The sequence below is a fragment of the Myodes glareolus genome, chromosome 10 (assembly GCF_982192425.1).
Source record: "Myodes glareolus chromosome 10, mMyoGla1.1, whole genome shotgun sequence".
NCBI classification, from domain to species: domain Eukaryota; kingdom Metazoa; phylum Chordata; class Mammalia; order Rodentia; family Cricetidae; genus Myodes; species Myodes glareolus.
Genome location: NC_142035.1, coordinates 84,775,152 through 84,799,547, shown reverse-complemented (window position 1 = coordinate 84,799,547; position 24,396 = coordinate 84,775,152). Strand labels below are relative to the sequence as shown.

General features: G+C 40.1%; 1 protein-coding gene across 2 annotated transcripts in view; it reads right to left on the bottom strand.

Moving 5' to 3' along the window:
* Hsd17b12 (hydroxysteroid 17-beta dehydrogenase 12) overlaps nucleotides 1-24,396 on the bottom strand; it is a 133,307-nt gene that overhangs the window by 13,438 nt on the left and 95,473 nt on the right. For both annotated transcript variants that reach the window (XM_048443581.3, XM_085696647.2), the window contains exons 5-7: nucleotides 21,041-21,105; nucleotides 20,191-20,235; nucleotides 5,549-5,583 (exon numbers count right to left, since the gene is read on the bottom strand). In XM_048443581.3, coding sequence (XP_048299538.1) covers nucleotides 5,549-5,583; nucleotides 20,191-20,235; nucleotides 21,041-21,105 — 145 coding nt within the window. The remainder of the gene's footprint in view (nucleotides 1-5,548; nucleotides 5,584-20,190; nucleotides 20,236-21,040; nucleotides 21,106-24,396) is intronic.

Here is a 24,396-nt window from a genome sequence, read left to right as displayed (position 1 = left end):
TGGGCCCTCTGTTTCATATGTATCACCAGTCAACTGTTTATAAAACAGTCCTTATTAGTAACACACACTTTCCTAAGCAGCAAGACCCACTAACGCCTTGGTGATAAAAACAAAATTTCAAGTTTAAGAATGATAAAGAATTTTTAAAGTTAGAAGTGGTTAATGTATTAGTTACATCATCCTTATATTGATATCTTTTTTTAAGGCAAAAAAAGGATTTTTTTTTTTTTAAATCAGGAGTTAGAGCTCAGGCCTTTTAGATAAAAAATAGTAAACTAGCAATAAACACCTAGTGTTTTCAGCTATAAGAAATTCCTTTGATGAAAGTGGAACAAAAGAATTTTTATTACAATTAAAGATTGTCCCTTAGATAAAAATGGAATAAGAACTACATCTTCAAAATTATCATTTCAGTGTTGAAAATATTCTCAATTAGTCTGTGGTGACAGCTGTCCAGCTCTGAATACACTGAAAATGACTGGACTGTACAATTTAGACAGATGTGTAGTTCACGTGTAACATCAGCCCACAGATCTGTGAAACACAAGGGAAGTCTGTTTCTAGTAGAACACAAAGCCTTTAGGATGGGTGGGGTTCCAAAGAGGTGGGTGCACAGGGCTGCAGTTGCTCAGGCAACCATGCTTCCTGAGGAGCAACTCCAACCTCACAGTCACTCCACAGTAACCGTTAGCCAGGAACTGCTCTATCCTCAACCATCCAGTGGAAGGAGAGAGAGAGCTTGTCTGCAGCAGATTCAGGCAATGTTGTTCTTGATGCTGCAGCCTGCTACCGCTGCTTAGAGCCAGGCATTCTACTACAACCGTGCTGGCTGGGGTGGCTGCATACCCTTGAACAACAGTCACATCTTTCATTCTGTTACCCACAAATGATGTGTAAGGTTGAAGGTAAAAGGTTAAAATTTCATGCTATGGCGTCATTAGAGAAAAAGTCATGTAAAGATAATAAAAGCTCTTCTCCCGTTTTATAAAATACCATCAATAACCTAACATGTCACAATGATGCAGTCATTCTTTCACTTACCTATTCTTGAGGTAACTAAGATCTTTGTTTCTCAAATATTCTACTCTAACTGAAAATGTGTAGGAGCTGAAGAGATGGGTTGATACACTGAATATTATTGCAAAGACCTGAGTTCGGTTCCCAGAACTCACATGGCAGCTCACAGTTATCTGTAACCCCAGAGCTAAAGAATCAATGCCTTTTCTGGCTATATGTAGTGCATAGACTTACATGAAGGAAAAATATCCTTACATATAAATTAAAAGTGAATTAAAAATCCAAAAGAAGAAAAGAAGGAGAAAAAAAAAAGAAAATTACTAGTGTGTAGAGCTACGAAGTCAAACTTTTCAAGTACTTTCACAAAAAACAAAGTACTTATATTTCAAAATACATCAAAACATGTAAGACTGCCAAAGTACTATATAAAATGAGAATGCACTAGATATGAGTAAATACACAGCCAACTCATAATTGTGTCTAAACAACAGCAGAGAAAGCACCCCACCTACCAATCTGCCACACTGTTGACATTATGCATACTTGTCTACCAAAGACCTTCCTATGACCGCCAGTAATAGCATTCAAATCTCTCTCTTCCAGAGAAAACTATTTCATTTTGTCTGTACCCCAAATCGAACACTAGTATGTCCTGTCACAATCTCTATAAGGTATCTCCTTATGCAGAAATGGGGTTGAATATTTGGGACTAAGGGGTATAAGGGCCTAATCTTTAAAATCAACTGCTTTGTCTAGCTCTAATCCTCCTTCTAGCAGAATTAGTGACGTTAAACCAGTTTCCATGGCACAGCCAGGCTCATGACAACTCTGTTACATCAAGCAGAAGGGCAAAATAGGCTACGCTTAATTGCACACAGAGACAAACATAAGTCAAGCTGGTTAATCTCTCACTTTCTAGAGGCTTGGGAACAATAAAAGCACATTAAGAATTTCTTTGAAGGTCTGTTACTGAAGACCTGTCTTGCCCATACTTCAACACATTTCCTAGTTTGTTGTGACAACATCAGATAAACAAATAATGCAACATTTTCTGTGATGCAATACTCGTAATTGACTGCACCGCTTGCTTGCTGGCCATCCCGTGATGGTGACTTGAAGGTACAGACCTCTGAGGATCTACAGGAACTAAAATGCTGCCGAAACAGCAGAGCAATCAACTCCACTTACAGACACACCTCTTCATCTCCACAGTTACCTCCTTTTTATCAGTCCTCCTAGAAGCTAGTCAGTAGGCTTGTTCAGTCCTGTAAAATTCAGCATCTTGCATTTACAGCTTCCTTACAGCTAAGTTCCCTAGGATTCCCTTAGACTTCGGCACACTTGACCCCGGCAAGATTCCCTTTAATTGTCACTTGGATTTAAAATAAAATGCCAAGCTTTTGTTCTATAAATGCCTCACTATTCTGTCAGGCTCTTGTGGCATCCCTGTCCTCATCTCTATAAACACTGTGACCATGAGGAATAGTCTCTTTTGAACAACAGTCAGATTCTGGCCTGACTCAGGAAAGCTCAGCACTGCCCCACCCTGCAGCAGAGGGAAGAAGGGAGGAGAGCCAGAGGTCACTCCGTGTAGACTGCTAACTAGTCAGAGCTGTGAGATATGGACTCCAGCTCAGTTCTTTGCATTTCCACTACACACGCGAGAAGACAGAAGTGCACTCTTGCAGGGTCATTAGAGAGTTTTCTAGGCTTAGATGGAAAACGGAAATTGGTGTAGACAGTTCTCTAATTAACTCCTAAGAACACAGAGAAACTATCAAAACAGAGCTCAATGTCAGAAAAGAATCGTGAAACATGGGGTCAGGCACACAATTAGAACCAGCAATCAAATGCTCACACTATACAAATATTGCTGTGTTGAAGAAAGTTTGCAAACATTTAGCACATGAAAGAGAATTACCTGCCCTAAAACACCATAACATGTCATAATTCCACCTTTAAGCAGTACAATATGAAAGAAGCTATTTTTAGCCTTTCCACAGTTGTTATGGCAACCACCTCTCAGCTCCAGCTGTACACAATGTTTATAATTCCAGAGAAGTAGAGAGAGCAAGTTTCCTGATAATGTAATTATGCACTTGCTGTGTTGTTGGTGATAATGTCTTAGTCTGATTATTGATGCTTGTTTAGTGATAGTAGGTTGGCTATAGTTCTAAGGCTTGGAAAAATCTCACACATCAGAGCTAGAATCACTGAAAGGGAAGAGGGCAAAGAAACCACCAACAAAGGGCTCTTTCTAAAGGACAGCGTTCCATTCTAGCTGCTCTTCACACCTCCCCAAAGTGGCCTATTCTATGGTGGTTTCCATAGGATTGGTATTCTCACTGAGTAAGAGCACTTGTAAGGAACCTGGCATTCCTTATGGACTAGGTAGAGAAATAAGGGAAAATAAATCTTTACTATGATAAATCATGAAGTTACAAAGTTAGGGGTTAATTTATTACTGCAGTCAGCACATACTGACTAATATACCTATTAACTCCTAAAACTCCACTTGACATAGATGTCTCTTCTGCTAACACAGAGTACCGAGTTAATAAACTCTACACATGTCTAACTAGTTCTTGGCCAGCACCACAAACACTATCCCCTTCTATGATTCCAGCCTTCCACAGCTTCTATTGGCTTTCGACCAAGCTGTTTCTCAACGTCAGCATAAAATCAACTTGAATTCTTGAAAGGCAAGGATTGAACTCATCTGGATTTTCCAAGCTAAGTTCTGCTGGATGAACATGAATTCCCCTCTTCATGCTGGTCTTTCATATCCAATGTCAGGTGTAATTGGTGGTATTGCCAGGTCTAGAAATGGCCCAAGATCTCTAGATCAGAGTCTCTAGATCTGCCTCTGCATCATGTGCTTTATGGCACCCTGTATCACTGAGTCCTCACCTTCTGCAGACCTAAACGGGGTGGAATTACTTTCAATTAATACAATGATCTGGGCTTGCCATTCTATGGATACAAGACTTTCTGCTCCAGAGCCACTATTTCCCTTTATATAGTTTTTACAGTCCACGCTTAAAAATTCTTTCATAACACTTCGATGGCACACAACTTTGATGTCCTTATTTATTTATTTACTTATTTATTTATTTATCTATTTATGTATGTATGTATGTATGTATGCTGAAGATGGACCCCAAGGCATCCTAGGCAAATGCTGTATAACTGAACCCCTACTCCAAGTCCAAAGATTTTTTTATAGTGCCATTTGCAGATGTTAAAACTCAGATTAAGACAGTGGCAAAAATTTCATCCTTATTGGATTCTACTCTGTCCCTCTTAGAGTTCTGGTATGGTTTGATCACCGCCATTTTCATGTCCTATCTTTGAAAGCATGCCCCATTGTCAGTCAATACTCAGCTTGCAGGCTTTAAAGGGAAACCTTACTAAAATAAGACAATTAGAATATACAAATCAGTACATTAAAACAGAATTACAAACAACTTTTATGAGAAACAGTTTCTTAACCAGTCACTGCACTGCATGTGATCAACAAATGGACTCCTAAACTCTGTTTCCTCACCCACAAGGTAGAATAGGGCACAACATATGGAGGGATTTGATAAGCAGATACTTGCTAGTCTTTTTCTGTTTGTTTTTTGAGATGGAGTTTCTCTGTGTAGCCCTTGCAGTCCTGCAACTCACTCTGCAGGACATGCTGGCCTTGAACTCACAGAGATCTACCTGCCTCCACCTCCCAAGTGCTAGGATTAAAGGCATGCACCATCACCAGCAGGCATCTGGTCCTTTAACAGAAGTAGATCCTTGTTTCATTCCTCCCCTGCCAAAGCTTTAACGAAGTGCTAAATGAAAATGACAAACTGGCCCAACAGTCAAACCCAGCTCTCTTCAGCAGGTTTTCTTTGAAGCCTAGGCCGACATTTAGATTCCTGTGACAAGGAAACAGAGCTAAACTTCACACTCAGTGCTATCTATCTCACTGTGACAGTGCAACCACCTATTTCTCAACAAAAGTGAAGACACCAGGGACTTCTCCTGGCACCCAATTCCAACTGAAACATTAATAATAGTGGGCTTTACTTTCTCCTCTAAGCGTCAGTCAGACATCTGGTCACTTCACACCATGCCTTGTCCCTCAGGTGTCCACTCCCTCTCTGGAAATACCAGAGGAATGCAACCTACTTCAGGATACTCTACCAGCTCAGGCTCTCAGTGGCTACAGCTCTAAGGAGGCATTCCTGGGAATATCCCAGGAACTCTATCCACCCCCTCAGAAGAGCAGGCAATTGAGTTAGTGATGGTGACTCAGGCTGGCTTTTTAATCCTGATCTAAAGGAACCACCACAACCCTAGAGAGGGAAATAAAAAAGTCTAGTGGAAAAGGCCTCCTCCACCAATGACTCATGCTCCACGGTGTGATTCGCCTGGTGCTAAGACAGAGCTGGGTTCATTAGTCACTTTAATGAAATTCTCAAAGAAAGGGTTCTCCCTATAAATAATAATGAGCTCTGCATCCACAGTGTTTGTGTGTGAGCGTGTGACTCACCTTTCCACCATTCCAGGCAGCACCAAGCGTGTCACCTGCAAGACAAAACAAAACATTCATGATGGCTGAGGACACAAGCAACAAAGGAGTAAAGGACACCCACCCACACCAAAGAGAAGGGAATCACGAATCCACGCATCACTCTAAAGAGAGAAGCTTATTTTATACATGCCATTTAATTTTACTGTGCTAGGAGTACATAAAGAGAGCACACTGAGAACGTTCTCTGTGAACGTGGCAAGATTAAGCCTTGTCTGAAAAGTAGTACGGCTGGCATGGGCACCTTCAAATAACAGAGACTCTATAGTAGGTGAACATCTCTTAAGTCCATCCCAGAAGAGAATGAATGTTATCACATGTAACATTTCACCTACTAAGATGACTTAGGCTTTCTAATATTAAATTATTTGAGATATCTAATATCTCAAATAATCTTTTCTGATCCAAAAAGGCTTTATGGAGGCAAATGATAGCAAATTTGGCAAATAGTAAGTGCAGTCATTTTTTCTGAGGTCCAGCTAGCTGTGAACAAAAACATCGGTAACTTTAACCATTTGTGGTCTGTAGTAACCAACAATGAAAAGTTGATATGTGCAGTTTAGTAACTTCATAATTACTGGCCAAATATACACAATGATGAGATAGGCTACCACTGAACTGTTTGGGGATATTATTCTTCAGGAAATGTTAGAAGTGCAATCTTTGTCAGGATGACCTCACACTTAATCAAGTCTTGACTCACCTTGTGTTGGTTTTCTAAACAGCACAAGAAGCTGAAATGCTTGGCAAGCATAGACATTTTAAGCTGTTTATATTGAGCAATATCATGCACCAATTAAAATGACAGCATATTGATAAAAGGCTATTTTTCACAGAAATACTCTGGAGAAAAGGTCACGAAGACTTTCTGCAGCGAGTGTGCAGTGTGGACGTACAAAGCTCAGCTCTGGAGATGGTCGTGCACTCAGCAACTGCGCTCAAGTTGTCACCATATCATAAAAAAAATGGACTGACGTATCGCCAATTTCAGAGCAAAGGACTAGCTTCAGAGTTAGGGGAAACATTTCAACAGAAATAAAGACCTGACCAAATCTTCTGGCCCAGGTGCAAAAGGAGAAACTATAAACCAAGTATATGTAGGAGGGTCTTCTTTCCGTGTTGCTTCATTGGTTGAATAAAGAAAACTGCCTTGGCCTTTTGATAGGGCAGCCCTTAGGTGGGTGTGGTAGAAAGAACAGAATTCTGGGAGGAAGAAGGCAGTGTGGCAGACGCCATGGCTCTCCTCTCCTAGACGGATGCTGGTTAGACTCATGCCGGTAAGCCACAGTCAAGTGGCAATACACATTAATAGAGATGGGTTAAACTAATATGTGAGAGTTAGCCAATAAGGGGCTGGAGATAATGGGCCAGACAGTGTTTAAATGAATACACTTTGTGTGTTATTATTTCAGGGTATAAGTTAGCCGGGCGGCAGGATACAGCCCACCACTCCTCCATACAAGTATCCACAAGAGCTTCCCGTGTCCCCTCCTTTTTACACACAGTCTGTGTTTTTACATAACTCACACTCATAGGGTGATGAGGCAGAGACTTTTAGCTGTCTTCCAGCATTTGCTCTTTCCTTATTAGACTGCACATAAAGTTTCAGAGCATATAACCTCTGTCTCACTCTTAGTGGCTCCCATAAAAAGCATGTTTTACAATTTCTCTGTCAACTGCATGTGGCTTATAACTATTTTATAAGAAGTAGGACACACAACGTCTCAGTCATGGACTCAGAAAAGGAAACTAGGTTGTCTTCTCCACCATCTTTTCCTCTTCTTTCTATGTAGAAAGTGGATGAAGGGAAGTAGTCATCATGACATCAAAGTGAATGCCATATGTGGTAGGACGACTGGATAAGAGGAAGGAGCCCTTGGGACAGACGAGCTACTGTGTAGCACCCTCTTAGTGTGTTCCACTAAGCACCCTGATTTTTAACTTGCTCTGAACCTGACAAATAACCCATTTTGATTCTGTTTATGTTGTGAATGTATCTGTTACAAGACTTATCCAATATTCTCTTTTGTTTGTTTCGCAGTGCGGGCATAAACCTTGAGGCCTTTTTTCCATGTTAAGCAGGCATATACTACTGCCCTAGGTACCCAGTCTTTTAGCTAAAATTCTAACTACCAAGATTGACCATTTACGTTGGTAAAGACTGACCAGTGTTAACATTTCATGACTCCTTCCCCAAAAGAATAGTTCCGCAAGCAAAAGATTAAATATTTTACAGTTTTGAAAAGATAGTACTCTCTAATTTTCTCAATTTCTTTGACCCAATTAAAAATGTCTCTACTGGGCTTCAAATTAGACATGATAGAACCAAGTCAAAGTAAAGGTTGACTTCAGAGTTTGTCTTTCCAACACAGTCACTTTCTATTTCCTTTTCAGGTTAAATATGAATTTTAACTTTGCTCATGTATTTTCCAAGATTTGCCTTTCCAGAGGCAAACAACAGCTTATTTAATACATAACCATAAGGCAACTGGGCCCTAATTCCAGCCCTTCTTATGACAGTGTGACTCTGAGCTACATTCTTCTTCTCTGAAGTCCTAATATGCTAAATGAAGATTTAAGTACATCATATGGTATTACATTCTTAACTTGGAATAAAGGTGTGCATGTGTGTGTGCACCTCTGAACACTGGTGCCCCCCACAACCACACTACACTACCCTTTAGCACCCAGTGCTACCCCTAAGCATTACATGCCCCATAGTTTAGAACCAAGGTCAGAAACACATTTCAAGGTCATCCATTTCAACTGACCACACAAAAGTTTCTGGACATTTCTTTCACTATTTTAAAACATTTCATTTGAGATCTCCTTAGGGTAGTGGAATAATCCTAACATTAGGTTGTAGTGATGATTAAAACTCTATATTTATCCAAAACAAACAAATAAAACTTGAACACTTAAAGTAGAAGAATTTTACAAATTCATAGTTTTAGGAGACCTAAAATCACAAAGTACTCTTGATGCGACTTTACAAAACTCAGGAGATAAAGACACTCAAAATATTCTCTGCATATCAACTGAGGGCTGGGAGCCCAGAGAGTAAGGGGCTGTCCTTCTCTTCTCTCTGCAGTCACCAGCGTGGGTGCAGACAGCGCACTGGGCTTAGAAAAAGGAGCAGTTACAGCTAGGAGCCAGGTAGAGCTTCAGAGATTATGGAAGTTCATGAAAAAAAGTCAAACATCATTAACACTGAAAAGTTACAGAAAAGTTAATTTGAACACTTCATGCTTTTATAAAACTAACTGAAGCTCTGACGTCACCTTTCCTGCCAATCAGACTCTAAGTGATAAATCCAACTCCAGGCCTTCTTTTCTTGAGCACATATACACAAATCATTCGAAAATATTCAACATATAAGTAGACAGACTTCACTATGCTCACATTAGATTAAATTCTCTCTAACATCACATTTACACAGGACATTTTAAGTTGTTAAGTCTCATTTTACTTTGCATTTATTGACTAGTATCTTAATATATGGGTATCTATACCCATATACCTAGTATTTTTATGAAATTTCGCGGTGCATCTGCACTCCACTTAACAGCTCACAGGGTGTTTCTGTAGCTAATTCAATATGCTAATTTTAGATCATCTGCAGGTGATAATTACTGTGCCAGGAAGTCTGTTGTTTCTCCTTACATATTTCTAAAATGATGTTATCACAACTTGTGAGCTCAGTGGTTAAGAATATTAGGTACATAGTAATAATAAATGTGACTTCTAGCCTTTTTTCTTTTCACTTGAGGTTGCCTCAACAAATGCACAGCAAGTAATTTTAATTCCATTCTATGGAGGTTGGAGTGAGAATGTCCCCACAGGTCTGTATTTAATTCCATTCTATGGTGGTTGGAGTGAGAATGCCCCCACAGGTCTGTATTTGATTCCATTCTATGGAGGTTGGAGTGAGAATGCCCCACAGGTCTGTATTTGATTCCATTCTATGGAGGTTGGAGTGAGAATGCCCCACAGGTCTGTATTTGATTCCATTCTATGGAGGTTGGAGTGAGAATGCCCCACAGGTCTGTATTTGAATACTGGCTCCCCAGTTGCTGCTATTCTTTAAGGAGGCTTAGGAGGCGCAGCCTTGGAGGAAGCACATCATAGGAAGCAGCTTTGCGGGCTTAAATACTCGTGTTATTTCCAGTTGTCTCTGGTGTGGTTCAGCGTGCAATTTGATGCCATGCTTTCCCACCACGATGGCCTCTTACTCCTCTGGAACCACAAGCCCAAACAAACTCCTTCTTCTACACGCTGCCTCTATCACTGTGTCTTATCACAGCAACAGAAAAGCAACACATGGTTTTCCCCAAAGATGGAAGTCATCACAAAAGAACTTTTATAATAAGGAGAACTTCAAAGACTGCAGAACAACACAAATGTTTCATAATCACACATAAACATTTATAGTAAAGTTTTCACTAATCCACACTACAAAAATAAGACAAAGACACTTTGAAACCTAAAAAGTTAATATGCATTGTCTCACATGTAACTCTAGTATAACTTCATAAGTGGCACACATTATATAAATGTACACAGATACACGAAGGGCTTCATAACGGCTTAAACTAGAATTCACAGGAGGAAGCCACATTTTCAAGAGTAAAATATTTACTGATAGACATACGCATAATCTGGCTAGGAAAGAAATATGAAGTTTATTTACCCCATACAAAATCACAATCACTATTATTAAATCATTTAGTTGAAATACATAACTCTAAAATTAACTTGTTGGCCTAGAAAAATCCCTGAAAATGTATTAAAATGTAGCCATCTGTGGCCAGGATTACACAGGATTTATTTTCTTCTTAGTGTTCATATAGCTTTCAAATATTTTTGGCAACAATCTTGCAGTGCTTTTATAATTAGTAAAGTCCTCACAATCTTATTTCTTTTTTTCCTCTTACTTCTAGAGGAAAAAAAAAAACAGAAACAAAACTGTCAAAGCCTAATCTGAGTATTTTTCCTTTTATTTCAACAGCACACTCCCTGCTGACAGAAGGAACTACATGCCCAGGTTGCTGTCTCGGTGTTCCCACTCTGGTATACAAATTGATAGAATACACATTTCTACATTAGGCAGCTTCTGGTACTTGGTCGTGTGTCACAACACTCCTATAGTGCTCACAGGCTCTAGGGAAAAGACTATAATAGTACCCAAGGAGCCAGGCAACGCTGTGCAGGCCTTTAATCACAGTACTCAAGATGCTGAGTCACAATCTTGAGTTCGAGGATAGCCTGGCCTACACCAAATTCCAGGGCAGCCCAAGCTACATAACAGGGTGCTACCTCAAGAAAAAGACCAATCAATCAAATTTAAGACAATTGATTTAATAAAATCTGTGTCACTCCTACAAGTGACTGTGGAATAAAGTAGAACAAGTTACTCATAATATAGGCTCAGCTTCATGAATCCAGGCTTTTCATCTCCAATGGCCACTTTGTTCACCTCTGCCCTAACTCTACCCCCAAAGAAACCTACTTAAATTAATCAAGTCTGGATTAGGGAACTGGGAAATGGACCTGTACAGTTCGGAAGGAAACAGTCTCTTACATACAAAATCCGAAACAAGAGTTCAAGTGAAAAAGGAGCAACTTTTAAAAAAAATCATAGTATAGCTGTGAAATTCTAGTTGTGAACTAACAATAATGTTCTACAAGTCCCGCCCCACACTTTGGGAACTGGAGATGGGAACTCTACTGGAAACCACACCAGAAATGACACCACACACATTTCCTTTGGCAAACTGTATAAGCTGAGCTCCATGGAGGCGAGGAAGTGAGAACACAGCTCAATTAGAAATTCTTAGACTTTCACCTGTATAACTAACAGAGTATTGACTGCACAGGGGTGAAAAGCTTAATTAGATACAGTTTTCAGAGTACTCTGCCATCTCTCAGTATTATTTGATTTTGCCTTTTCTTGGTGCTTAAGTCTTTGAGAAAGTTCAGAGTTCTTAGTCTGGAATACTGCCCCAAGCCGCAAATAGAGTTTTCCCCTGTCCAATAAATCCCACTCGGATCTACATTAAAATAATATAACAAAATGGAAAAAAAAACTTCTCAGAAGAGAGTTGCTTGTTAACAATGCCAAATCTAAAGCCCTAATTCATGCATTCTCAACAAAGATTATAAAGACTGGGCAGAGTATCACTTGGTGTTTCCCAAGGTATAATACTTGAATATCCTAAGTACTTTTTTTTTTTTTGTCGGGGAGGGTTACACAAGAGTTTCTCTGCATAGCCTTGGAACCTGTCCTGGAACTCACTTTGTAGACCAGGCTGGCCTTGAACTCACAGAGATCTGCCTGCCTCTGCCTCCCAAGTGCTGGGATAAAGGCGTGCGCCACCACTGCCTGGCACTTCTATTATCTCCCCACCTCCAAACAAGGTGACAACTTCTTAAAAATGACAGATGTGGAAAGGAGAAAACAATTCCTAAAGTTCAAGATACCTCATGCTTTCACCCATGTGAAAGGCATTTCCCTATGAACTAGGTGGATGTCTTCATGTTTGGAAGAAGAAAGCTTTGGAAGAAGCGCTGTCCTGCAGTTTGGAAATACTCTGCCTCCACTGTGTCTGAGGCAGTCATCCAAAGGCTAAATGTACCAGGAATCTGAAAATTTAAAGTATCAGGGAGACAGCTAGATTCAAGATGAATTAAGACTCTCACTATTAACTTGGAATATCTTCATCCAGAAAAGCCTCAAATGGGGGAAATCAGTGTTGAAGGACACATTCTACTTAGGATTTATTAATTAATTTCCTAATGTTATATGGGAGCAGAATATCAGGATACATTTCTAGCAAATTCTTAAATTAAATACAATTAAAGTAAGGAACAAAACTCTCTCATAGATTTCCAAACGAATATGAGGCTCCCCCTACTGGTACTGTGTTACCTGCTTGAGGCATATCCACACGTAAGAAAGAAAATGAATGATTTGGTGCTTTCCACCTTTTGATCACTCATCCAAGCACTTACACTGTGGGCAAGGCACAGCATTGGGTACTTCTGGTAACTGGCCTACCATGAAGACATGGTAGCATGGAGAGAACAGCTTCTCCAGGGAGTGTAATGACTGACGGGAGCAGGCAGCTCAGGCAATGCTGTTTTGACAGCACTCACCTGAAAGACAGAGAGCCACTTCTCAAGGTTCTATTTGGGTTTCAGAGAATCACAAGAATGCTGTGTCTCCACAAAGTTCATAGGTGGAAACCCCAACAGTACACTAAAGGTGGGTGCTTCGGGCAGATTAATCACATCATGGGGACAATCTCTTCACAATCGAGACCGATATCCCTACAGAAATCTGATGAAACCTGTTTTCTTCCCCTTCACCACGTGAGGACACAGGAGAGCACCAGCTATGAGGTATGGGTCCTCTTCAGACACTGACTCTATAAGCACCTCGATCCTGGACTTTTCACCCTTCCAATGTGAGAAATACACGCTGGTTCTTTAGATCCAGACAGTCAAAGGCATTTTTCTTGTTATACCAGCAGCAAATGGACCAAGACAGAGGAGTTGATTTGGCCCAAGTCCCTCTGCTCCTTCAAGTTTACTAAGCAACTGCTCAGTCTGAATAGCAGGAAGACCTGGGGTCACCTGGAGGGGCACTGACACTCAGACATCTCACACAACGGAGATCAGTAGGGCTGCTGTGAAGTCAGGCAGAACTGCTCACATACTCACTGCTATGCAGCTCATGAGGTCTGTGTCACAAGATTTCCAGATTTTTTCCCAAGAGAAGCTATAAATCTGAACGTGAAGCTTTCTGCTTTTGGAAACAGAATCAACCGAAACATGCTGGTAGCCATATCCAGTCACAGACCATCCATTGCCTGTAACCTCTGACCTAAGAAATTCTCACAATTTACTTCAACTGACCCTTGTTCACCACTGAAACATCACACTTAGACTTAGTGTGATTCTCTAAAGAACTAGAAGCTTTAATGTTTAAAATGCAGTCATCTGTTTGTAGGAAAAACATCAGCTGTGAACTGCTTAGCATAAGGCAGGGAACAAGCATGACTTGGTGCCAAAGTTCACAGTGCCAAAGCTCACGTGCAAACAGCTCCACACGGAGAACTGCAGAGGGAAGAGAAGCCATGCAGTGCGCCATGGGCCCACATGACTCCAAGCTTAATAGTCTAGAAGAGACAGAGGTCCCTGCCACTCCAGTCCTAGTAAGACAAGATTTCCAGTCACACACTGGTTGAGTGTTTGACAAAGGAACAGCCGACTTTCTACTCTTGACTTGAGATTGCTCCTTTCTATTCCTCAACAAAGCAAATACCAAAATGCAATAGCCTTTACTCAAGTGGAGGTGTTCATGAATTTTACCTGGGTTATACCACCATACATTTTCTTTTCTGTTCCAAGGAAGGTAATTATGAAGGTTAGAATATTCTCTGTTAGGAAGGAAGCCTTGATTTTCTAGCTTTTACTGTATTTACCAAGACCCACAGGAGCTTCAGGGGTGAGGACCATAGGAAGGAATGTTTCGCCTTCCTTAGGCAGGGGCTGTGAGGAGCTAAGGTTTATCATGTGGACAGTGCTCGTTTGGAAAAGAGAGAAGTGTCTATCTTTTCTTGAGGTTCTAGACGATGATTTCAAGACAAGTACAGTTTGACAGAGGAGGAGAACCCCAAATGGGAGATAGTGAAAACAAGCTATCAAAACAGAAAGAAGCAGTACAAACAGGATGAGTTTTGCCTATGAGTTTTTGCCTATGAGTAATCTATGGATTACTGTAGAATCCCATAGAGTCAGAAGCTAGCCTTCCATTTGCCGGACTCTGGAGCTGTGGCTCCACTCCCATTTTCCAGGGAGTAATCAATAGCAGTTTAACAATTTCTTTTGTAAACTCTCTGTATTTAGGGAAGGAAATCCCATCAGGCACAAAACAGGAACTATTTGACATGAGGCAGGCTCAATATCACAAGACTGTTCCTAATTCACACTATATTTGGAGTGAAAGTCATTGTGCTGATGAGGTTTACCCAAGATTTTAGTCACAGGACATCTGAAACTGGGGGAAAACACTACCTGGTAGGACTTCTCTTCAAGTCTGATCTATCTGCCATACAGGCCACCTCTCAAGAATTTCTACCACTTACCTGCTTTACAGGGAACAAAAACAAGGCTAAATTTAATCCCTAAAGAATCCGAGAGTAGCACTGGAAGAGCAACAAGACTTTGAAGACTAATGGAGTGAGCCACACGGAAAAGCCTAAGTCATGGAACAAGATTCAAAGGAGAAGCAACCAGGACTGAGAGAGGGCTCAGTGGTTGAGACCACTTACTGCTCTTGCAGAAGACCTATGTTTGGTTCTCAGCCCCTACATGGTGGTTTACAATCATCCAGTGCAGAGAATCCACCACCCTCTTTTGGCTTCTGTGGGTTCCTGTACACATGGAATACACATAAACTCATGCATGGATGGGTGTGCGCACGCACACACACACTACAAAATAATACTTCAAAAATAGCTTGGGAAGCTGTTTACTATTAAACCCGAGGGGTGTGTGGCCACAGTTGCTCCAGTTGATATTTCTTCCCCAATATTCCCCTGGATCATCTCTTTATCCAGTGATAACCTGAAATTCTTTTGAGTTCAGGATTAATTTACTATTATAATGCAGGGCTTACATGATCTTTACAATCACCTGACCTACTCCCACAGGGTAGGAGCACATGGATCTTTCCAGAAGCTGTTCGAGCTCTACCTCTAATTTTGAGCATGAACCCCAAATCACAAGGCAGGCTGATCTCACCAGCTTCTCCTGGTTCACTTCTTATTCCCTACCATATCATTTGATGCAGACATAAAAAGGACGAACCTGATGATGGGGAGACTGTTCTACTCTCACCGAACACATTTACTGTAGCTGCAGGCCAGACACCTGTGTTCCTCTGATGCCCGACCACCATAAAACCTAAGATCCTGTAACCAGACCAGTTTTCATCTCCTTTTAAGTTACCCCAAGGGCTCCCAGTCATCACTGGTACTGAAAATGTGGTTCTGACCTTGGCAACAAAATGCAATCCATTTAAGAACAATCAGTACAAGTCATCAAAATAGCTTCTGGGGCAACTCACAACATCATAAGAGCCTAAACTCAGAAGCATCCCCATATAGCTTCAACACAGGGAAAGCCCTTCCTCAGTATAAGTAAGATAAACACATAAGCCATAGAAAACTGAGTGCTCTGTCATCCACCATGAGCACTGTCTCACACACACTGGCTTGTGCCGCTCTCCATGGTTCCTGTACAATCCTGACCTCATGTCCTCTTCCACCTCTTGGTTTACCGCAGCTCATTGATCACGCTCACTATTCCAATCAAACGATTTTCACATCTGCATGGTACCACGGAGGTGCTGTTATTGATCCTGCCCACAGGACAACAAACCAAACCAAATGTGCACCATGCTCCATGAGCCAATGGGCATTATAAACCAGGAATTCTGAATGCTTCTCCATTCAAAGTTTATACCATAATGATATAAGAAAATTTAGACCCACACTTAAGACAGACTAAAACGATGATTATGTAACTTACTGAGGAAGAATTTTAAACAGTAAACTCCCTTAATACTTCTAAAATAGGATATGGTCTACAAAAGAAGGCTTGTATAAATTTTAAGCCTATATCTAAATCTTCTACTGGTGATGCTTCCCCTCAGGATGGCTCACAAGTATTTAAAAAAAATGAACATCTGTGCCCATGAATACAGTTCATGGGAACCAGTTAACATACGCCAATTCAAAAGAGCACGGGGAAGAGGAAGAATAAAGGGGGAGACAATCTGTAAAATACACAACGATATTAGGAACAGTATCCCGTTCCTAGTTCCTCCACTCTTCTCTTAAAATAGGGGCTCATGATGGAGGCCAGCCTAGCTTCAAACTCCTGATTCTCTGGCCTTAGTCCCCCAAGTCCTGAGATTAAAAGGTATAACCCCTGGTGTTTGTCATCATTTTTTAAAATGGGTCAGACACTTTGCAGGCTGTTGGATTTGTGCTATTTTATCCATGACACACACAAGCACTGTTTGGTTTTGAAGCAAGGATGAGATGGATCACAGGCTGATATGTGCTAAGATGCTGTGTGAAAGACACAGGCTGTGGTCACAGAGCAGAACAAGCTCCAGAATTAAGGGCAGAACCTTGGCCTTTTATCATTAGTATTCTACAGTTGGCCAGCATTTTAGAGCAGTGTCACCAATGAAGTGTTAGCGGGCAGGACGACAAGAGAAAAGATGGGGATGCGGAATCAAGCCCTACACAGCTGACTGACAGGGTGGAGTTATCAGCAGACATAGCTGGTACTAAGAACTCTACAACATAAAGCTTAGGCATCCCAACAAGGCTTTCTCGTTAACCTGGGACAACATACCGTGAAACACCTCACACCGCCTTCACAGTCATTAGTTTCAAGCATTTGCTCAAATACATCATAAAAAAAAATCAGAACAGCAGCAAAACCATTCATTTTAAAAGGAAACCCAGCACTTGGGAAGCAGAGGCAGGCAGATCTCAGTGAGTTCAAGGCCAGTCTGGTCTACACAGTAAGTTCCAGGACAGTCAAAACTGTTTCACTGAGAAATCATGCCTAAAAAAACTAAGAAAAGAAGGAAGGAAGGAAGGAAGGAAGGAAGGAAGGAAGGAAGGAAAGAAGAAAGGAAGAGTCTTATATTAATTTCTATTTAAAACCTTTGTTTTCTAAAAAAAAAAGATCATTATTGCAAATATTTAACAATAAGTATCAGTTTTGAGTTTAATAGCAATAATAACACTTTTAGGTTCTCTCTTTCTCCTTTCTTTCCCTCCCCTTCTGTCTGTCTGTCTGTGTGTCCAAGTCTTTGCTTCTCTTTGACCTTCTCCCCAGGTTCTCATGTAGTTCAGCCTGGCCAAGAATGATTCCCAGTTTCTGTCCTCCTACCTTTTATTCCACTTCCTAAGATACACATAAGCATATCTGGTTTTATGAAGTTCTAAGGGCTGAACCCAGGGCTTTGCGCCTACTAAGCAAGCACTCTATATCCCCAACTCTGAGTTTTAGAGATATTACCTTGTTTCATTCAAACAAGTCACTGAGGTAAAGAATCATCTCCAATTTACAGATGAAAAGTAAAGTGAAGAGTAATTTACTCCAAGACTAAAATGGCTAAAAATGGTAGTTCCTTAATTATACTGAAATCCTAGAGAGGTTGTTAAAGAATGAACATTTATATGAATCTGATAAAGAAAATGCCCTTAAAACTATTTAATATATTCCTATTAGCAAAAGCACCAGTTTGAAAAATATGGGTCTTGGTCTTCATCTACTCACATCTCTACTGGTTAATCATCTGCGTGCTTAAACTTCAGTTTATATAAAAGCCAAACTACACTATACACACACACACACACACACACACACACACACACACACACACACACACACAGGAGTGGGGGAAGGACCCTTGATCATAACAAGGGAAGAGATACAGTATAGTATCGAATAAAAATATTTGCCATTTTACTACATAATACATTTGAGTGATCTTTTAAGTAATAAACCAATATTCTTTATCTGTAAGCACTGGATTAACACATCTAAACATTTACATAACACAGGGAAATCAAAATCATACATGAAAAGTCAGGCCAGGTATAATAGTACTAAGTTCTTAGACTTAAAACCTGTCATGTGAGGGTCATTGCTTGTTTCTCTTAGGATATGAAGACATGGAGATAGTTTTTCTTGAAAATTAAGAATAGAGAAAAACACCAAGATCCCACCACAAAGTGAAACATTTAATTCTTACTTATATTTCTCTTATCACTTTGAATAGTTCTGACTCAAAGTATTTCTTATTTCCTTACCTAAACTAGTATATATACAAGTTACTCAAAGTGTAGTGGCTTTCTACAAGAATGTTCAGATTTAAGGTGTCTGACACCACTCACGGGACTTCAGCCTCTGGCAACACTGTCCCTCATTTGGTGTAAGTGACTCAGTAGGAACCTCCACCGTTTCTGTTAGAGCAGAGCTTAAGTGTTTATACTCTCTTTCTACTGCTCCTTTTGCAGAGTCGCAGTGTAATCTTGTGTTACACACTGGGTAATATGGAAAGATGGCTCAGAAGTAAGAGTATGGCTGCTCTTCCAGAGGTTCTGAGTTCAATTCCCAGCAACCACATGGTGGCTCACAACATCTCTAATGAGAACTGGTGCCCTCTTGAGGAAGAGACCTGACCAGTCACCCTCATCAACTTAGAAAATGAAACCCAATACAGACAAGTTCAACAGAACCACCATATATGGGCTGCCCATGCCTGCTTCAGCATTGCCAGGGCATAAATTCCATTCATTTTCAATATGACTACAACATATGTTGAGCAACTTGTGATCAGAATGAATATCTTTTTGTTTTTGTTTATCAAGACAGGGTTTCTCTGTGTAACAGCCCTGGCTGTCCTGGAACTCACATTGTAGACCAGGCTGGCCTTGAACTCACAGAAATCCACCTGTCTCTGACTCCAAGTGCTGGCATTAAATGAGTGCACCACCATCACTCAGTCCCAGGTTGGATATCTTTATTATTCTTATTTTGTTTTGTTTTGGAGACATGTTCTCACTATGTAGTACTGGCTGGCCTAGAACTCACTAGGTAGACCAGGTTGTACTTGAACTCACAGAGCTCTGCCTGCCTCTGTCTCTTAGTGCTGAGATGAAAGACATTTGCCACCATGCCAGGCAATCCTGGCTAGTTATTATGGACAGCTAATAAAAACTACTCTCATTGGTTTCTTGCTATGGGACAATGGTCTTGTACTTTGTAAAGATTTGTCACTTGTATTTTATAAAACACTGATTAGCCAGTAGCCAGGCAGGAAGTATAAGGCAGAGCAACCAGGCAGGAAGTAGAGGTGGAGTGATGAGAACAGGAGAATTCTGGGAAGAAGAAAGCTCAGTCTGCAATTGTTACCCAGACGCAGAGGAAGCAAGATGAGAAAGCCTCACTGATAAAGGTACCAAGCCACATAGCTAACATAGATAAGAATAATGGGCCAATTTAAGATATAAGAATTAGAAGCCAGAGCTAACAGGCTAACCAGTTTATAATGACTGTAGATCTCTTTGTATTTCGTTGGGACTGAATGGCTACAGGACTGGGCAGGACAGAAACTTCTGTCAACAGTTTCTAGACTTTGGACTTCCTATACAATAGTGAACTACTACATACGTCTGGATGGAAACAAACCAGCATGAGCAAGTGGCTCAGGTCAATCAGCCTTTAACCTAAACAAGGTTTTCCAGTCAGTCCTTGTATCTATCATGGTGAATGCGCACAGAAGACACATGAGAATTGTTAGGATGTTAGAAAGCAAACTAGGATAAGCAGGTTTAGGGTCGTTTTTGTTTTTTGTTTTTTGTTTCCTAAAGACAGATCATATTCACCTGGAACACATATGGTAAATAAGAGTTGACAGAAGTGAGCCAACACACTCCTTACCAGTTTTTTTTTTTTAAGACAGAACAAGCCAAAAATCATGACAGATTTCTTACAAATTTGCTTACCTTGCAAACGGAAAGAACATTAATATTTATCAGTTTCTTGATGGTCTGCAAGAAATGGAATAATATAATTTTATTAGGAAAGTTACCAATATATACAATATATACAATGTTACAAATATATTTTGGAGGGACACATCTGAAGCTTCTTTAGATATTGCAAAAAACTATAAATACAGTAGGAGCTGGAGTCAAGAGGTAGATTTTTGCTTTATCTCAATGTTATAATATGTGTAACAAAAGCAGCAATCCATACTAATATGGAAAATGTAAGGTAAATGAGCAAGTCAAATTTGAAAGTGAAGAGACACATTAAATCCAAAATAAAACACTTAGTAATTTCCTCTCAACTAATAGGGAAAGTGGAGATGATTGGAGTTAAGAGTTTCAATTGATTTTAAAAACTGTCATGGTCCTTCAAGGATGTGACTTCTTAGTTTTCATTAAAGGATTATGCATGTATCAAGGATGTAGCTTTCATTTTGGTAAAGCTAGTTTACTTCAATCAACTATGTGGCTATATATTAACATATTTATTAGTTTTTAAACTGATTTTTGATGTCCCAATACTTAAAATAGAGCTATCTTAATCTAATAAAAATAATAATAATGAAATTACAGTTATTATTGATCCTGGCACTGTATAAATGACATTATAAATAGTTTTTCATTCAATCCTTCTAGCATTCCTATGAAGCTGCCTATTTTACATTTGTTGGTGAATAAACAAAGAGCCAAGCTATGAACTGTAGACAGCTGGACTCTGATGCTCAATCTGAATCAATCTTCCATACTGTCTCACCGATACTTTCATGTATTCTTTTGTTACCATAATAAACAAAGAAAGACTCACATTGTCCAAGTCAGGAATTTCTAAAAAGTATTCCGGATACTCGTATGACATCCCCACATTGTTCACTGAAATAAGACAAGATTGTTAGCTAGCATGTTTATTTTAATAATGTACTGAAATGTTGAGATTAACTTATTGAGACTAAAATGATACATTTAAAGGTATATCTAAAATACTCATTACTCCAGTGTAAATGCTCTTTCTTTCATGAAGCCTCTGTCCACACTAGCTCTTGGGAGCATGTACTCTCCCTCTGCACTAGTCATCTGTAGATAATGCCAATCAATTCTTCTACTCTTTACACCTTCATGTTGTATATAAAGAACAGGAAAGGCACGGTACAGGAGACTGAAAACTTGGGGTCCTTACAGCCATGGCACAAAATGTGTGACCTGAATAAGTCATATCCAGTTCATATCTCAGGCTGTTCAATGCTAATGTAAGAGTTTACTCAGTCATGTGACAGATATTTGCCACAAGCTTGTAGGCAAGGCATATGCTGCTAGAGACCAGAAAGGGCAGAAAGGGCAGGTTCTCATATCACATGGTTTACAACCTGGTCGGAAGAGAAAGGGTCCCAACCCCAAAAATCAATTATTTTACAACCAAGTGTCCAATGTCCATTTCTAGAGAGCCTGACTGCGAAGCTTCCTTGTGGCAGCTAAGAGCGTGGATCAGATCAAGCATCTCTAATAAACGTGGAAGGCTTTCCTTGAACCCACCCTGCATAATCATCTAAACTCAGCATGGTACTGTAAGGCTACAGATCATTTGGACACATTTATACATATTAGGTCCTATATTTGAATTCTCAGTTATTAATGGTTTCTCTAGACCCAGAAAGTCAAAGACAAACACGAAATAAGGAACATTCCATTCCCAAGATGGATGAAATATCCCTGACTTTACATAAACTAATTAACTCACAAAAGACATTATCTATTTATCTACATTTAACTGCTACAACAAGCCCACTAGGTAATTTCTAAATTATACTCTAGCAACTGAAATCCACAGCACTTAAATGGAACGTGCCCAAGATCACAGGGCAAACTATGCCAGAATTCAAATTCAGAAGTCTGACTACAGAGCCTCAACTTTAATCACTGAAACCACCATATACACCTTCACCTGGGATTCACTCAGGAAAAGTGACAGTGAAAACTGGAGAACAAACAGGGCACTGAGAGCAATGTTTAACAAAACCGAATTACTAGATGAAAGTTTCAGGTACAAGAAGATAACAAAATTATGGTCAGTTTGCTACAACCAAATACACCTGATAGGTGTACCTTTTCCATACTAAATTAATAGTTGGAAGGATAGGGATAGTGTTCTCTATTTAACTAAGTCTGTCACTGGAGTCTGAGCCTTCAAATTTTCCTTGCAAAATCCTGTAAAGGTGGCTTGAACAGCTCACGGATACCCATCTGAAAACAGGAAAGTCAATGGGTAGGAGTCATGCCGACCTGAAGAGGGAGAATATCTAAACCGCCAATAACAGTAGGTCTAGATTCATTCTTATCCCATTCCTCCCTCTACCACGTGTCTCAGCAATCACATGTATAAAGGATGTAAAAATAAAACCAGAAAACCAAGGTCTCAAGTGTAGTTGACTTTAGTTTAACCACTACAGTTATAAAGAATAGTTTATAATTATTAAATAGTATAATTGTAAATCTTTTAAGAGCCAAAACTGGTGGGCTATTTTTGTTATTAAGTATTAAGTATTAACAACAGACAGCTTTCTGATCTGCGTCTTCTAACTGAGCAAAGGCAACTAGCAACGCTGTCTTCTCAAACAATGAACACTGGGAACTCTTTCCAACAGAGTCATATTAAGAAATAATATACTTTGGTCCAAAGTAATAAACTATCACGCAGGAGGACTGTGTTTAGTATCTTAAGTGCCTAACAAAAACTGTGAAATCTAGAATGGGATTTCAGAGAATCAAGTCTAGGCTTATGAGCTGGATGAGTAAAAACAGATATCAAACTCATGATGGCAAATGCACAGCAGGCACCAGGGCTCTTGAGCCCTCACTGCTGCCCAGTGTACATCTTCTGCAATAGCATGCAGGCTAGCTATCATCTTTCCCTGGGCGTACTCAGTTCACAGCGCTGTGAACAACTGCTGCTCCCCTCAACACTGAGGAAAGAGTAGCTCCAAACATTATCCTGGGATGCTGAGATTTTATATTCAAGTCACTTCAGAGTCAGAAGATATTGGATGGAGCTCTGAAGTCATCATCACTACTTAAAGAGTGGACCACTGAAGATTGGGAGAATCATCTTCTCCTTCTACCTTCTTACTAAAAGTTAAAATCACAGATGAGACTGAAAATCAGGCATCATGCCTACAGCTGGAAGAATTTTATCATAGGCCATTAGCTCTTCTCTGTACTACACATCACTTCTAAAATCATTTCCTACCCCTCTACACCTATATTCCTCCTACATTCCTCCCCTACGGGGAGTGTATTAAGCTTTAACCATCTGAGTCGAACTGCCCATTTGTGGGTCTCAGTGTACATGTGTGTTAACAAATCTGTCTGCCATTTCTCCTGCTACTCTTATTGTAGGGCCATTTGAGAAGGCTGTACTATTAAAAATCTTCTGAGGAAAAGTTTGAGTGCCATCACACTCTTCAATAACTGTTTCTACTTAAGTGCACAACACTGGGAATCTCTTGGGAAAAGGCGAACCCACTGCAGTTTTATTTCAAGACAGTAGGTGACAGCAATAACCAAACAGCAGAGAGGAAGCTTTCCGAGAATGCTGAAGAAGAGCTGTGAGTAGGAGGGAAAGATGGAAATATTCCTATTACAGCTCAATCTCATTAAGAATGGGTGCAAGCAGTGCAACTGCTTTATATACTTATTACAAGATGCTTTACAGCATCCACAAAAACAATCTCTCAAGTTGTTCAAACATTATTAGAATAGCTAGTATCTTAAATAAGCATTAAACTTGCACTGTCAGTGAGTTTTGTAGTTTCTTCCCTTCAAGAACCACAGTTCTGTGTTGCTGCTCCCACCCCCAGGGCCTGAAAAACCCTTTCAGTAGTGAATACAGAATCTCATTCAGAAAGCAAAGAGCATCTGTGTAACTTCAGAATTCTCACCGTCCCAGTAATCAGTTCAAGGCCTTGAACACTGAAAAGCTTCCCAACACTCTTTATGAAGTTGCAAGACTGGGAGAAGCCTGTCTTTATCTCTTGTTCCATTGCTGTGATGACAAAAGCAACCTAAGAGGGAAAAGATCCATTTTGGCTGACTATCTGCGGTCATCGTCCAGTAAGGCAGGAAAGTGAGTGCAGGAGTAGCTGGAGACGCCCAGTCACACTGCATCCATCC